The 16,900-nt window shown below is 39.3% G+C and overlaps 1 protein-coding gene across 1 annotated transcript in view; it reads left to right on the top strand.

Annotated features, from left to right (window-relative positions):
- Positions 1–222: 222 nt before the first annotated feature.
- The window catches only part of avl9 (AVL9 cell migration associated), a 35,421-nt gene continuing 18,743 nt past the window's right edge, over positions 223–16,900 (top strand). Inside the window, exons 1-8 of the mRNA XM_088918592.1 lie at positions 223–461; positions 6,531–6,651; positions 7,412–7,497; positions 7,770–7,841; positions 9,339–9,428; positions 12,700–12,766; positions 15,252–15,292; positions 16,657–16,695. Coding sequence (XP_088774718.1) covers positions 378–461; positions 6,531–6,651; positions 7,412–7,497; positions 7,770–7,841; positions 9,339–9,428; positions 12,700–12,766; positions 15,252–15,292; positions 16,657–16,695 — 600 coding nt within the window. The 5' untranslated portion in view covers positions 223–377. The remainder of the gene's footprint in view (positions 462–6,530; positions 6,652–7,411; positions 7,498–7,769; positions 7,842–9,338; positions 9,429–12,699; positions 12,767–15,251; positions 15,293–16,656; positions 16,696–16,900) is intronic.

The following is a 16,900-nucleotide window of genomic DNA, read 5'->3' as shown; positions in this document are numbered from 1 at the left end:
TGAAACGCAACATGCGATGCGTTGTGCGCCCACGTTATGAACGCGAATTAAAACGACCCGGTACTTCTGATCATGTGAAACGGGGAGAGTTTTAGCGTGTGGCGCAGTACGCGTATACCGCTACGGCAGAGGCCAGGTGTGCGGCGAGGCGGGACGCGCCGGTTCCGCCTGCGGCCGTGCGGGGGCGCTGCGGGGCGGAGCGGCTTCCCTGACGTCACCCGCAAGGCGGAAGCGAAGCCGCTGGTGGCGGAGAGAGGCGGCCATCAACACCGGCGAGCAGGAGCCCGCAGGTTTCAGATCCCGGCGAGAGTCCGTCTGCGGCTTCCCTACAGCGTCCGTTCGCGGCTGGCATATCCGCGGGGGTGGGGTGGGCATCCATGGAGCCTCATGGGAGAGAGGAGCCTAGGGGCCCCGTGCTGCACATCGTGGTTGTTGGCTTTCATCACAAGAAAGGCTGCCAGGTGAGATGCGGTGAGACAGACTGAGAGGCGGTAAGGCACTGGGAGCCGCACGTTGGGGAAACATGTTTCCCTGCCGCTGGCGGAGGCGCCTTTGACCACTGCAAATGCCCGGCGTATGTTCTGGAAAACAAGACGGGGCGCCTTTCTTGCTTGTTGTGTTTTCCCGTTTGCCTGGCGGTGGCGGTGGTGGTGGGGGGGGAGCGAGGGCTTGAGTCAGTGTCAGCCGACAGAAATAAAGCGACAACACTGTTTGGAAAGGGGGTGTGGGACTCGCATCGGACCTCGCAACCACAGCAGCGCGATTCGCCCAGCCCGGGTGACAAACTGCTTTCTCAAGACAGCCCATTTAAAAGCCTGCCTGCGATTATCGCTGATGGCAGATAAAAATGAAATGCAATACTTCAAGTCCGTGAACGATCGTGCATGTTTATGGCTCGTTTAGCAGAGAATTGGATATATGCATTTAACGAGGAACCTTCTGTTGCATAAAGCAAGCCGATGGCTAAATTCAGCATCTTGTGTTTGCAGAGATTACTTCACTAATGCGGAGCACTGATGTTCTCAGATATGAAGAAATTAGTCCTCGATCAGATAAACGGCCGTTTTTCATGTTCCCGGACATACTGTAGGTCAATGATTGTGTGTATTTTCCTTTGCTTTACGTAATATCTCAGGTTCCACAAAAAATACTAGCGAGCCCCTAAAACAGCGTCTTACAGATAGGCCTGTGCTCTGCACGGTTTTTTGAAGGCAAATACTTTGTTTAGTCTAGTTAACTGCAGTCTGTTTTCAGTTAGACGTATCTCATTCATTTATCGGTGTTGTCACCACACCACACGACTGCAGAAGTTGTCCTTTCCCCTCGCCTATGTCTAGGCAGCACTGTGATATAGCTGTAAGGGTAGGGCTTCAAAATCCTAACTACAAAGTTTCGGGCTCAGATCTCGGCTGGGGTCCCAGTGTTGTTCCCCTGAGAACCGTACTTGTCCTATAAAGTATTAATGGGTACAAACGTCAAGTCCACCTCAGTGTCGTATTCTGAAGTACAGAGTGTAAACTGTTTTCAGGATAGGGGAATGGCACTAGCGAAACAGAGTGTGCTTTCATGATGCTAACTCTGATGGAGAAAGTATTAGGTAAGAGGAGTATGAAACATCCAGCAAGCTGTGTAGAAAGACTGCATATTGACACTGACATGTTAGCAGTAGTGTCAGAAATCCTCTGAGCGCCCTTGTGGTCAGGCCAGCGCAAACCACTTCTTAATTAAAGCCGTGTACTGTGCGGAGTGCGACAGCGCTGATCTAGGCAGCTGAGGGTGTTTCTCTGTGGAGATCAAATTAAATTGTACTCCGTTAGGATCCTGTGAATGGCGGTGGGGAAACAAATTACAGAACAATTGCAAAAATATAGAGAACAGTTTCTGATACACTTAGCTCAGAGTAGATTGCAAAACGTTAGAACTATGTGTAATACGTATGAGTGTATAGATGTTGGGAATTGTGAAAGTGCCAGAGATAAGTCAAATGCACATCGCCGTAATTCAGAGCTACTGCTTGCTCCTAAAAACACCTGGACCTGAGGGGTGTCCCTTGTATGTGTGTGCATGTAGATGCTTAAACTTTGCTTAATCATTTCTATGCTCTTGGGTATAACATTGTGTAAGGTCACTTATTTGCTGGGATGAAAATCAACTTTCAAATGCAGGACAATGCTGGTATAAACTATACAGTTTCTCTTAAATACTTCACTCATGGATGCCCAATTAAGCTGAAAGTGATTGTGGTCTTTCACTAACAGTTGATAAAGGATCCCTGAAAAGCTCAAGTGCTGCTCGCAGTAACCTGACACTTTCCAAGTTGTTTCCATGTGAATTTGAATGCCACCTGAAGTATACATTTCACTCACCAGTCCGCCATGTTTCTGTAAAGCTGTTTGACAGCACTCAGTAGCAGGCTGTAGATGTGGGCAAGGCTCAGCTGAATTGTAAAACATTTGCAAACTGGGCACAGCACAACAGGCTTTCCTCCTTGGTGAGCTGGAGGGAGCTCACACCGGGCTTTGTTTCAGCAGGGAAAGGAATGACAATGGCTTATCTGTGGTTTCAGCCTGGGGGGCAGGGGACGTACATCTTTCTGACCACTGCAGGCTTGGAAAAATCAAATGTCTTGCAGATGAAATGCAGTTTGAGATAATTTGGCTTCTGTTTGTTTGTCAAGTAATTGTCAATTCTAACAAGATTGTGGACAGAGACTATCAATTAGAAATAACTGGGCTCTGTGCAACACTTAACTTGGTAAAGAGAGTTCTTTGACATGTAATGTCTGCCTTACTTAAATAATCTCACGCCTCTGAAATTAGAACTACCTCTTTATATGCAGTAGGTAGTTCTGGAACCTATACATATCTATACCTATATATGCTCTAGAGAACCATAACAAATGATCAAGGAACAAGTTATAGGTTTATTCCATGCTGAAAAGAGAAGAAAGAAAACGCAACGTTTTGGCCATGGAGCCTTCTTCAGGATTGAAAAAGACTGTTGGTAGCGACATACGGTGACAAAATAATGTGATGATAGAGACTTAAATATTTCTCACTAAGAGGAAAAACGACTAACTTCCTCCAAAATAAAATCAGATTTCTGATAATCTGTGTCTCTGTTACCGCATCAACATAGTAATTCCACTTTATACAATCCAAGACCTTCACTCATTTGGGCAATTATTTGTACTGTTAATCATTATTTGATTAAATGTTTTTTTTTTAAATTTTGAACAAAGTAAAAATCGCAGCAAACTGTACTACTGCATCATGACCACTGTGTGAGCTGATCTCATCGGAAACTGGGAACTTAGCAGTTCTTGCCCCAGTCAGTACTGGGTACGGAGGCCACTTGGGGAAAATCGGTTTGTGGCTATAAGTGGTGTTGATAGGTCTGTTGATAAGATGCAGTTCTGTGGATGAGATATTAAACCGAAGCCCTGAGCGTTGGGTGAATAATCTCCTGGCACTCTCATGGAGTAGGTGCTGTGGTGTCCTGGCTAATTTCCACCTGGGATCTTACACAATCTAGTCTGTCCAAAGTTCTCACTTAAAGTTTCAGTTTCTCACTTTGCCACCTGCGGTTCGTGTAGTAGTGTTGCTGCTAGCACAGCATAACTGCCACTCAGGTGCCTCAGTTCAGTGGTGGAAATGGGTCCTCTCCTGTATATAAAGCGCCTTTCGATATATAGCACTTTTTATATAAATGCAAGGAATTATTGATATGAACAGAACCAAGCCCCATCATTAAATCCTTGTAACTTACATGTGCTTTGGGTGAAAATTTCAAGCAAAAAGCAGTTCAGAAATCATCTATATGTGTCTGTGCATATAGTATACCTAGTAGGTTTAAGAGCTTCATCAAAGCAGACAAGAAGCAGTGAAGCACCTTTTAGGGCTGTTCTGTCATAATCCCACGGATGGGAGCTTCACACATCTGGCTTCTCAGCCAAGCACACGCACACTTAATGTCTGATCTCACGGTTCCCTCTCATAGTGAGCTGGATTACTGTTGCATCAACACATGATTAGCAATTAGTTAAACTAACCTGTCTCAGGGCAGTCTAAACCCTGCACGCTTGTTTTCAGCCGCTGGTCGTAGTTGTACAATACCGAGCAAATGGCACGAAGATTTATTTTCTGTTTGATTACTAAAGATCTATAAATTGCTGAAGTTTTCTTTGATTGTGTTTTTGCTTTTGGAAATGCATTGATCCAGAATGCTGTGATGCTGCTGTGACAGGTATATCACTTGTGAGATATCTTGGATATACACCTTAGTTGTTTGCCTTCCCCATTGTCTTAAAGGTAGACTGCTGTGACACTACTCTAATTTGAATAGTTTTAGCCATCATGGGGTGTGATCTTTTCAGAGCTGTTTGGCACATTTCACGAGATTGTTAAGTCTTGTGGATCAGTGAATGGAACTTACTCTGAAGACGGTTATCTTATATAACTTAAGTGTTTCTACTAGTTTATATTTAATCTGTTTGCTGCATTTGACAGTGCAGTATTTTAGCAGGTTCGGTAATTGTCACTTTATTTTATTGATCTTTTTATTGTGAAATTGAGAAGCTTTATAATAGCAACAAATGCTGTTGGTTCCAGTAATGATTTGGTGTTTTTAAAACCTCTTAATATATATATATACACGCACACACTGTGGAGTGCCATAAATAAAAAATCTGTCAGGTGGCGATTTGATCTAATACAAAACAGAAATTATTTGTGATAATCTGATAATCTCTAAAAGTATAGCTCTAGGATTTCAGGCTCTCTGACGACATTTTCTTTTAATATTATGTGCAACGGAGAATTTAATTTGTATTAACTCTCATGTGGAATTTAAAATGTGATGGTTCAGGTCGATTGGATAGCGGATCAAACCACGAGGAGAGCCTTCTTTGTTTACAGGGCACTGTAATCGTCCTCATCAGAGAAGAGGTTTTACCGGTTACCTGATAGGAGCCCAGTGAGTGACCTTGTCCATTGTATAAGAGCTGCTGGCCTCACAGGCAGCCAGGCTTGAAGGTGCAGGTAGAATGGAGAAATGAGCTGAGGTCACACGGCAGGCATCTGGGGAACGATGTCGTTATTGTCTGCAGTGCTTCAGTTCAAAGGCAGCAAGGGGGGAGGGCTCATCTCTTTGCCCGTGCAGCCAGTTTCTCTTAACTTACGAAGGGGTAGTGTAGCTTCACAAGTGGTGTCCGAAATACAGTTCCTGTTTCACGCAGATTCAATGACCTAAGAGAGGTCACAGAGGGTTGGAGGTCATTCAACCTGCTGGTGGCTAATCGAACCAAGGATCTCGTCCAGCTCTTTACTGAAAGAGCCCAGGGAACCAGCTGTGACAATGGACTTCCATGTCCATTTGTGCCAAAAAGTAGCCCCTTTTCTCAGTTTTAATTGTCCTTTAAGTTGTCGTGTCCTCCCCAACTTTGCCAGTGCCTTTGATGCTTTTGAGTTCTTGGCCCTTCGCCCTTGCAGTCTCTGTTCAAGATGAAGAAGATGCAGTTCTGTCATCCTGCCAGGGTAGGATGCCCACTTAAGCTCACAGAATGTATCCAGCCACTCTTCTCTTGATGGATTCCAGATCTGTGATCATGTTTTTAATTAAAACGGTCACCAAACTCGAAATGCTGCTTTGTCAGTTGTTGAATCGGGTTATTTAAGCCGGTAACCAGTTGGTTTAGCTGTGGTTAAACCTAAGTAAAAGCTGAGTTGCAGTCAATTAGCCCACAACCCACTGGCTTTCCAGGTCCAGCACTGGACACTCCTTCGTGCCTGGAAATGTAACCCTTATGGTCACTCTTCTCTGGACTGACTCCATAAGTTTTTTATTTCATTACCCATTTATAAAAGTTATTTCTGAATTTATATTTGTTATGCCAAGGATCTCTTCTTAGAGGTGTAAAGCAGGCAGTGTTGAGAGAGTGAGAGATCAGGGTGGTTCAGAAGGCACCCTGTGCAGATGGGACTTTCCCAGATGGAAGGAATAATTCACAGTCTGTGTCATGATCTTTACATGTCCGTTCTTCAACTTTTCTTTGGAAGGGAATGGAATATTGAAATGTATTCTTTATAATAACAGTGGGCATGTAAGGAAATTATCAAACTCCTAGTGTTATGCGGACCATAATAAAGCATGACATTTTAGTCATCCATCCAATTCCTAATGTGGTCAAAATCTACGATTCTTTGTGATGAACTGGTGCTTACTCTAGCCATTTTAATTACTGGCACTGTACTATGTATACTTGACATCAGTTGTACCAAATCAGACAAAGCCTGTACTGTATTTACCATACAATAAGGTTTACTAAAGAGTTTATTGCATTTTGTGGCAATTTTCAGAATTGCTAAACAGCATTGGCAATGGTAACTGAATGTGATTTAGTAAAATCACATGGGTCAAAAGTACTTTTTCTGCTTTAACTGCTTTAACCCTTTAATGGATTTAAGAGCAACCTCCGTTTAATCTGCTAATGTCACATGCTAAGTTTGCACTCATGCCACTTGGTTTCTCAGGTTGAGTTTTCCTATCCACCTCTGATCCCAGAAGAAGGCCATGACAGCAGCAGTTTGCCTGAAGAGTGGAAGTATCTCCCGTTCTTAGCATTGCCCGATGGAGCCCACAATTACCAAGAAGGTAAAAAGTCTGTAAAATACGGTTTAAAGATACAGGGCAAGATAAAAGCTTCTCAACATTTAAAACTCCTGCATATGATGTATATTATAGATTTTCTGTGACTGATGTTGCTTCTTTAAGCATTTGCAAATTATTGCATTTAACAGAACTGGGTACAGGTTAGTTATTCTTCCCTCTGCTATGTTTATGCAAATAATGACATGGAATGTGTTTGAGTGTGTTTGAGATATGAGGAGATATCTGCACGGTTCTCTCAAGTCTGACAGTTAGACTTCTTTCCTATACTGTCATTTTGCTGTGATAAAGCTTTTCATGTGGGGTTCAAGGGTTGGTAAAGGAATATTTATATGTTCTCTGTTAAAATCAGTATCTTCCATCAGATTTTTCATTGCATAAATGCCACAGTAGAAAGTAATGAACATTTAACTGTGAGGTGATATCCTGGGCTACTTAGTAGTTATCCGATAAATACACAAATTAAATAAAAAATAAATAATTCACAGTAAAACAAAATTACACGTTAGAAGTGCAGTGCCTTTGTGTTGTCAATGTCAGTAGGAACACTGCCCGTAGGTAAGGAGTCGTTGATTACGGTAAAGAAGGAATGAGCTGTTGAGTAAAGTGCAGTATCGGTTTTCAATTGGTGCTAGACGTTCATGGAAGTGTGAGAGAAATCACAGATACTATTTAAGACAGATGGGTATTGTAGAACTGCACACTTTATTTTATGAAATATATACGTGTTTCTCTGTGTTTGCAGACACTGTCTATTTTCACCTACCTCCTCGAAGTGGCGACAGGAAATGTGTTTATGGTGTATCCTGCTACCGGCAAATAGAGGCCAAGGTTAGTTCCTACTCAGGTGTAAAGTATTTTCTGTGTTCCTATCTCATTTCATTTCTTTGAATTTGTTTTTTTTATTTTTAAGTTAGTTTGGGAAAACCTCCTGTATTGTTAACATTGCCCAGCAGGAAAGTGGGAAAATGTGGGTATGCTACAGTGGTGTGCAATCGTATATGATGTTGTGTTCGCTGCTTTTTTGATTGCTTTCTCGACATGAATACATGTCATGAATTTTTCTTAAACAAATCCAGATTTTTTTTTCTCATATTCCATAGGCCCTGAAGGTTCGTCAGGCAGATATCACCAGAGAAACGGTTCAGAAGAGCGTGTGTGTTCTTAGCAGACTGGTAAGTCACAAGACGAACGTATTGCTGTTGTTGGTCAGCCAGATATTTGGATGGTCGGGTTTATTCAGTGAAAAAGCATGCGTCTCTGGGAAAGCCACTCTGTAGGAGAGAAAAAAAGAGAGTTAAACGTTGAGACGTAGCAATGAAATACTACATAGTTACTTTGACAAATTCCTGGTTCAAAGCAACAAAAGGGAATTATGTCCACAGGGCTGCAGAATATCTTAATATATACAGTTAACTCCTTGAGCTAGAGTGCGAGATAGAACAGATCACAGTGGTGGCTGTAACGAGCTGTGCGTGACATTTTAATCATCTGCCTGTGCCATCTTGCTGTTTTTCTGAGCAATCATTTATTTGTGGTGATAGTTTTGCTGTTCGACTGTTTCTCTCTTGTTTTGTCTTGCCCATGTTGTGCCCAGCTGGCTGTGTGTTCTGACAAACCATAACACTGCAGTTGGTTTTGGATTGACTGTACAAAACTGATTGCGGAGGAGAGTGCTGAGAAAGCAAATTAGCATTGCGAGATGCTGTGTCAGCCACTGAAGCAGCATTCAGCTCAACGTTTCAGCACTTTCTTGGGCTTTGCTCTTTTACTAAGAAGCTTTTTCTGTAGCATTTAACATGAAACAATAAAAGCAGAAATGAACATGGCATCACGCAGAATTCATGCAATATCATATTTAACACAAAATACATTACTTAAGAGGAAAATGCAAGCTGTTGCCGATGAACTAGTCCTTTCCATTTTCAAATATGAAAAAAGGTCTCTCAAATGTCTTTTGTGCAGTAGTGAGATGAGCTGAATGAAACTAGATATTTTAAGAAAGGAGTGACAGTAAGTGTCAGTTCTGGAATTTATATTAAAGAAAAAGGTCATTTTGTTAAAGATGTTTGTGTTTTTTGTTTAAATCCTTAAATACAAAGCAATATTTTTAAACAAATTCATAGCACCCTTTTGCTGGCAATAAAGCATTTCCCGGTCGGGCACAGAGATGTTTATTTTAGTGATCCTCATAATCCTTAATGGTATTTGGAGTGTTAGTATCTGCTAAAGATTGATTTGGACAAGCTGCTACCTTTCATTAAAACAATGCTAAAATAGTATAAAGTCACCAAAAAAATACAATTGCTTTCTAGGACGGTTTCCCAAACTGTGTTTATAAAGTGTAGATCTGGAGCTCTATGTGACATTGAACCAAATATTGTAATTTAATTTGTTTAAATAAGTCTCCTTTTTGCATTAAAAGTCTAGTCAAACAAGTGAAGTCTAATGAAAAATGTGGTCTATGTTTCAGTTTGGGTTAAATGTTATTTCTTGCAATAGCAGTGTTAATTATTCTTAAAAGGTTTGGTGTGCCACGAAATATTTGGGAGGCGAAAAGTTTGTTGTGAGCTGCGTTCTGCAGTTCTGAAAAATAAAATTCCCTGAGTATTTTTCTTGAAAACTGTGCGGTTTCATGCAACACCTGAATGACAGCCCTTTCTTTTCTCCAGCCATTATATGGGTTACTACAAGCCAAGCTGCAGCTTATCACCCACGCCTACTTTGAAGAAAAAGACTTTTCTCAGATATCTATTTTAAAGGTGAGTGCCTTAATGAGTTTTTAACCTGTGTCTAGGATCTTAAACTCTCCTAGAGATTAGATATGGGCCGAGTCTTTCTGCGGTGTCCAGAATGATTCATTTTGTTTCTTTTCCTGCCTTCTAGAATTGCTTGATAAGTTGGTAGTTGCACAATTAGGGACTTCTTGTACTATCTCTAAGGAGTTTGGAGATCGTAGTTAGGTTATAGGTTTTTATTCTTCTCCTGTTCCTCATAGTTTTATCGTATAAGTATATTTGTGAATACCAAAATATTTTAAAATACATTTTTAATATCTTTTATTAGTTACACTTCACTTGTTAGATTTATAATTTATAGTTAACATAAAACCTGTTTATACAATTTACAGAAACAGCTGAATGGTTTATTTATAACTAGACTATGTACATTATTTTTTTTATTATTGCTGCACACAAAATAGCTTTTCCAACACTTTTAAATTAAGGTTTTGTGTTAACATATTTGCTTATGTTTAATCTTTAAATAATTCACATGAAGCAGCTTTCATTTTAGAATATACATATATCATAAGCAGCTAATTAATATAGCTCTGTAAGTTAGCACTTTACATGGAGCAGTTTCCAAAAAGAGGGTAAAATGGTTAGGCTTTGAGTATGGCTAGCCATGACTGTCGGATTTGGTCTGCCTGGAACGGGCAGCTTTTTTAACCACTCTGTTTAAGCAAATTTTCAAATAAAGCTGCGTTTGCAAACTTAACCTTTAACTTTAATTTTTTGTTGTAATAAGTGATATTTATATTGAGTTTTTCAGTTTTTTTCATAACACGATTTTCTTATTATGCATCATATAATTCAGAATGTTGTGGCTGGTGATGATACAGTGGTGTGAAAAAGTGTTTGCCCCCTTCCTGATTTCTTATTTTTTTGCATGTTTGTCACACTGAAATGTTTCAGATCATCAAACAAATTGAAATATTAGACAAAGATAACACAAGTAAACACAAAATGCAGTTTTTAAATGAATGTTTTTATTATTAAGGGAAAAAAAAATCCAAACCTACATGGCCCTGTGTGAAAAAGTCATTGCCCCCCCTGTTAAAACATAAATCAACTGTGGTTTATCACATCTTTGGAAAGCTGAGTTCAATTTCTCTAGCCACACCCAGGCCTGATTACTGCCACACCTGTTCTCAATCAAGAAATCACTTAAATAGGACCTGTCTGACAAAGTGAAGTAGACCAAAAGATCCTCAAAAGCTAGACATCATGCTGCGATCCAGAGAAATTCAGGAACAAATGAGAAACAGAGTAATTGAGATTTATCAGTCTGGAAAAGGTTATAAAGCCATTTCTAAAGCTTTGGGACTCCAGCGAACCACAGTGAGAGCCATTATCCACAAATGACGAAAACATGGAACAGTGGTGAACCTTCCCAGGAATGGCCGGCCGACCAAAATTACCCCAAGAGTGCAGCGACAACTCATCCAAGAGGTCAGAAAAAACCCCACAACAACATCCAAAGAACTGGAGGCTTCACTTGCCTCAGTTAAGGTCAGTGTTCATGACTCCACCATAAGAAAGAGACTGGGCAAAAATGGCCTGCATGGCAGAGTTCCAAGACAAAAACAGCTGCTGAGCAAAAAGAACATAAAGGCTCGTCTCAGTTTTGCCAGAAAACATCTTGATGATCCCCAAGACTTTTGGGAAAATACTCTGTGGACTGACGAGACAAAAGTTGAACTTTTTGGAAGGTGTGTGTCCCATTACATCTGGCGTAAAAGTAACAGCATTTCAGAAAAGGAACATCATACCAACAGTAAAATATGGTGGTGGTAGTGTGATGGTCTGGGGCTGTTTTGCTGCTTCAGGACCTGGAAGACTTGCTGTGGTAAATGGAACCATGAATTCTGCTGTCTACCAAAAAATCCTGAAGGAGAATGTCCGGCCACCTGTTCGTGACCTCAAGCTGAAGCGCACTTTGGTTCTGCAGCAGGACAATGATCCAAAACACACCAGCAAGTCCACCTCTGAATGGCTTAAGAAAAACAAAATGAAGACTTTGGAGTGGCCTAGTCAAAGTCCTGACCTGAATCCGATTTGAGATGTTGTGGCATGACCTTAAAAAAGCGGTTAAGGCTCGAAAACCCTCCAATGTGACTGAATTACAACAATTCTGCAAAGATGAGTGGGCCAAAATTCCTCCACAGCGCTGTAAAAGACTCATTGCCAGTTATCGCAAACGCTTGATTGCAGTTGTTGCTGCTAAGGGTGGCCCAACCAGTTATTAGGTTTAGGGGGTAATCACTTTTTCACACAGGGCCATGTAGGTTTGGATTTTTTTTTTCCCTTAATAATAAAAACCTTCATTTAAAAACTGCATTTTGTGTTTATTTGTGTTATCTTTGTCTAATATTTCAATTTGTTTGATGATCTGAAACATTTCAGTGTGACAAACATGCCAAAAAAATAAGAAATCAGGAAGGGGGCAAACACTTTTTCACACCACTGTAAATGGCTGGTGATGAGAAAGCAGCAGGACTGAGACTGGTGCTCTTTTAACCTGTTTTTAGCTACTATCAGTAGCAGTAGTTAAGTTTGAGGCGTTGTGTTACTTTAGTATTTAATATATTAGCAATTTAACTTTTTTAAAGACAATTGAAATCAACATTTGGTACTGATAGCTGCTGGATCATTTCCATTGCTGTGTTATTCACCGTTAATGCCTCCACAATTGAATGAAAATTGAGTTTTGGCGGTTTCACTGGCCCAACTTGTTGAACTGGTATGGGATGGGGGAGTGGCAGTGAATTTTGAATTACTAGAAAGTGTTCCACCTGTTGGCCTTACAGTATTCTTTTACAAGTATTATTATTACATGTAATAATGGTTGGCAGAATGTTGTTTGAAATGAATGTGTTCAAAGCTGTTTATTTTAAGGAGCAGCCTAGGGGATGTGTTTAGGGGAGTTAGTGTGTCCTTTAGCAATAGGATCTAATTATATTGCCTGTATAAGTAGATTTTTACAACTCTGAATCTGTGGAGTGACCCATTTTTCACGTGATATTTCTGCTACAGCAGTTCCTCATGTTTGTGATTTTGTGCAGGCTGTTAATTTCTGTCTTCTTTATGTGCATTTCAGTCATTATGGGCTTACATATGAGGTGCATCAAGAAAAAAATGTTCCCAGAATGTGCCTTGCAAACCAATCTCAATACAGGCAGCTCAGTTTACAGCTGTATAGCCTCGTTCGGAAGTGATCGATTTTTGACTTCAGTCTTCCTTTTCATGGCAGGAGCTGTATGAACACATGAATGGCTCTTTGGGGGGGACAGCCTTGGAGGGCTCCCAGGTGTATCTCGGTAAGCTCGTCTCTTTCATACGAACTGCTTGCCTCACAAGAGCCTCGTCCTGCATGACAGTGGGGGGGGCGGTGTTCAGAGGACCTGGATCTGACAAACATGTTACGTTTTGTCATTTGTATTTCAGTGGCCATTGAGACATTGATCTGAAATACAATCAGCTGTCTCGCTGACAAAAAAAAAGTTAAGATTTCAGCGTGGGCGTTATGTTGCGCCCTTCTCTTAACTGTTTTTCATTGCTTCTATAATTGTTGTTTAGCTTTTATACATTACATATAGAACGTCCTGAGATGGTAAATAAGAATGAATGATTACTTTTGCTTTATTATAAAATGTGTATACAGTGCATGATGATGATACTTTTTTAAAATTCATGTGCGACAAAGAAAATGGTGGCATTTCTCATTTAAAACCAACTGCTGTCCCTAGAAAAGTATTACTATACAGAGAGAGCTGCCCAGTTTGTTTATTTACTAGAAATACATGCTGCAAACAACTCAATGTTTCTATAAATAATTCCTTCTCTTCTTTTTAGCAGTGAAAAACACCCACGTCATGCAAGACTGTAAATCTATTCTGAGAAATAATTTCTAGAGGAGCCGTCATGAATAAATCTAATCTGCAGACTACAGATTCCTGCTATGGGGTCATAGCAACCCAGAGCCTATCCCAGAAACATAGGGCACCATGCGGGGTTACACCCTAAATGGGACATCAGCCCATCGCAGGGTATGGAGACACAGTGACAATACAGAGACAATGTTTTCATGGATTTAGACAAAAAACATTAAGCTCTGTGTGTGATCTATCCTGGTTTTGAATTAATTCATTTTCACAAATACACAGATACATATACAGTGCTTCTAGAACTGTCTATATTTAGAGCAGAAAAGTATCTAGTTATGGAATAAATACTAACTCACATGAATGCAGTTTAAAAAATGAAGGAAAACGTTTATGTAGAATGGTTTTGATCGAATAATGTGAAAATTTGAAAATGCTGTAATAAAATGGACAAAAACAAAGCTATATTACATAATTCTTTTGTCATATCCAGAAAATGGGACAGTGGTAAAGCACAAAAGTATAACATAGGTGGAAAGCAGAGGAATAGATAAGCTGTGGCTGAATAAGTAGCTCAAGTGCTTGAATATCAAACCCAAAAAATCTGTGATATAGAAACCTTAGACTATAGTTAAATAGTCTCACTGACTCATGATTCACAACGTGACTGGACAGTTTGTTTCATACACCCACAAACTTTTGTGCAGACAGGTGTCTCCTGATCTCAGTACAAAATCTAAGTAAATTTGCATAATGATCTAATCCTGGCACCTGTTGTAGAGCAACAGTTTGGAGCTGGATCCTCAGTATTTTTTTAGAATGCTAAATATAGTCAAAATAGACTTTTCCTGCCTATATTATTTTTAAATTAAAATACTTTTAAATTTGTACATTTAAATTTGTTTTTTTTCAGGTCTTTCAAATATTATTTTTTTCTTGTATTTATTGTACTATGTGGACTAGTGCTGAAGCACCTTGGTACGATACATCAGTATGTCTTAGTGTTGCCCTAATTCCATTCCTTTATGACAACTTTTCCGTTGGTACCACAAAACCTAGCACTGTGCAGGTAAACAGAGTGTGTGAAGACTTAAACAAATTTTAAGGCAACAGCCATCACAACATATAGAAGGTTCCAAACCAGAAACATTTTTCTATTAAGATAGGTTCTCTGTGTAGTACAGATCGCTATACAGTAGATTGATTTAGCGCTTGTGGGATATTAAGCTGTTTTGCTTCTTTTTCTATTTATGTTGAATTGAGTCAGCAAATGCATGTTGGTCTGCACATTATAACTGCACCACTGTGTGATTTTAAAACTTACTTTTATAGTTATCATTTCACATAATACAACACAAAAGTCCTTTCATGATCTTTCATAGTAATAAAGCATTTTGGTGTATCTGCTTCTAAAAGGATTTTGTATGTCATTTCATCGGCCTGTGTTGAAAGATGTAGCCTATGCTTCAAAACAGAACCAATAATTTATTTTCTCTGCAGTTCCTTCTGTCTCATTTGTGAAAAAACAATGAAGCCTTTTCTGATTGTCTCGTGTCTGGCCGCCATTTTTGGTCTTGCTTGGTTCTGTCACTCTGTTTCCATGCCTACCGATGTGTGAGGCCTACATACGATATGCAACCTAAGGTAAATAAACCTAAGGAAACATTGAGAGCTGATTTTCCTCTCATTCACTTCACTTGTAATAACTCTCATTTCTGTAAATTAATGAAGGAATTTTATTCCCAGTTGAACACCTCTGCTTCTGGTACACAGTTTCATATTTCAGCGGTCTGTTTCAATATGCCTATGCAAAAATAATGCACTCCGAAAACACAGGACATATGACTGTTTGCATTGCATTTTTTGCTCAAGTTATGTGACAACATATGTTTCATGTTTTAAATTCTTGTTTTCTATTTAGGTTTGTCTCCTAGAGACCTGATACTTCAATTTCGACACAAGGTAATATTGCTTTTTAATTAATATTTAGGCCACTTTAGTGAGTAGTGTTAAAAGGGAGCCAATATAAACAAGGCTTATTATATGGAGGAGGTCCAACTGTTAAGAACATTATGCTGTGATTCATTGATTCATTACGTGGATCGTATTTATCAAAATGAGAACATCTTATCATTTGTTGAAATAAAATTTAGTTTGTAAAGTTAAGGATATTAGTTTTATTTTTCTTAATTCTAAACTGCACTACTCCACTCCAGAACATCCTCAGTTATACAACACATTTTGTATATAATATGCCTGGTGTATGTCCCCCTGTTTCCAAATTTATTAATAAAACAAAGCTGTATAGACAATGTTACATGTACAGTATTTGCTATAAGTGGTGTAATGATTGCTGTAATGCTCGTACTATGTAATATGTGATTGATTGACCCTTTTGCATCTCCAAGAAACTTGGTGATTGCTATGTAATTATCAACACTTGATATTAAAATGAAAAATAACTTAGTTTGTAACATCCAAGAAAGTCTGGAGGCTGTTTCTGTTCTTTCTTTGTGGATTTTCCATTTTTCTTATTAAACCATGACATTTGGGGAATCCCCCAGTTTTGTATATGAATGACTGGAAAAGTATTATATTTTCTGTCATTACTGTTAAACTGTTGCAGAGAGGTCATTTTCTGTTAAGACTCATAAAAGTGGCAACACAGATTTCAGCCCAGTCTGCAAGCTTCATTAAATAGCATGCAGTATTGATTTACTTTACTATTTTGTAATAAAATGTTGAACTAGCTCTTCATTAGAGGTTGCTTTCATTAGTGCACTGTGCATTTACACTTAACACCTGTATGTTGTTAGACTGCACTGCATTGACTTTTTTGTTATAGGTCCACTTTAGAAGTGGCTGGCCAATTTATTTGATTGATTTACATGGCCAAGCGAATTTCGGGCAAGACGCCGTCTCAGTTTATGTCATCACAAAATGGCGACCTGCTCCATTTTAAGCTTTGTCCACACACTGTCCTTCATCCCACCCTGCTTGAATTTTATCTGGCCTGTTTGCTGTGGCATCACTGTGCATTTATGGGAATAAATTCCGATAAATCCTGTTGGACCTTGCTGTTGAAGCGTTCCCTATTTGATAGGTCATGTGCTAACTTGTACATTTATAAAAATGCTGGAGTGTGTGGCTTATGTGTGGGATGCAGTTCTTTAGGACTGCTACATCCATGTATCGTTGTTGAAAGGGCATTCTAGACGTTCCAAATATTTTGTTGCGGGTGATAAAAAGGCTTTTAAAGGTTTAGATTTATTAATGTTGACTTTTAATTAATAGTTGCTAACCACATTTTCACCTTTTATGTACAGGTCTTAATTCTTTTTAAGTTGATTCTGTTGGAGAAAAAGGTAAGGAAAATATGCATTGCCTTTGTTCATAAACACCAATGTGCAATATGCATTGTTTTTATATACAGTATACAAGTATGAAATAGTAAACAATGTATAGTTAAGCACGTAATAATATTAGCATGATTTGAAATGTATTGGAAATCATGAAATGTATTAATTTTCTTATGCAAATGTAATCAACTTAACTGTCCTGTATGGTTAT

Source organism: Atractosteus spatula, chromosome 6 (genome assembly GCF_055471065.1).
Source record: "Atractosteus spatula isolate fAtrSpa1 chromosome 6, fAtrSpa1.hap1, whole genome shotgun sequence".
In the NCBI taxonomy this organism is placed as follows: Eukaryota; Metazoa; Chordata; class Actinopteri; order Semionotiformes; family Lepisosteidae; genus Atractosteus; species Atractosteus spatula.
This window is presented reverse-complemented; position numbering and strand designations above follow the sequence as displayed.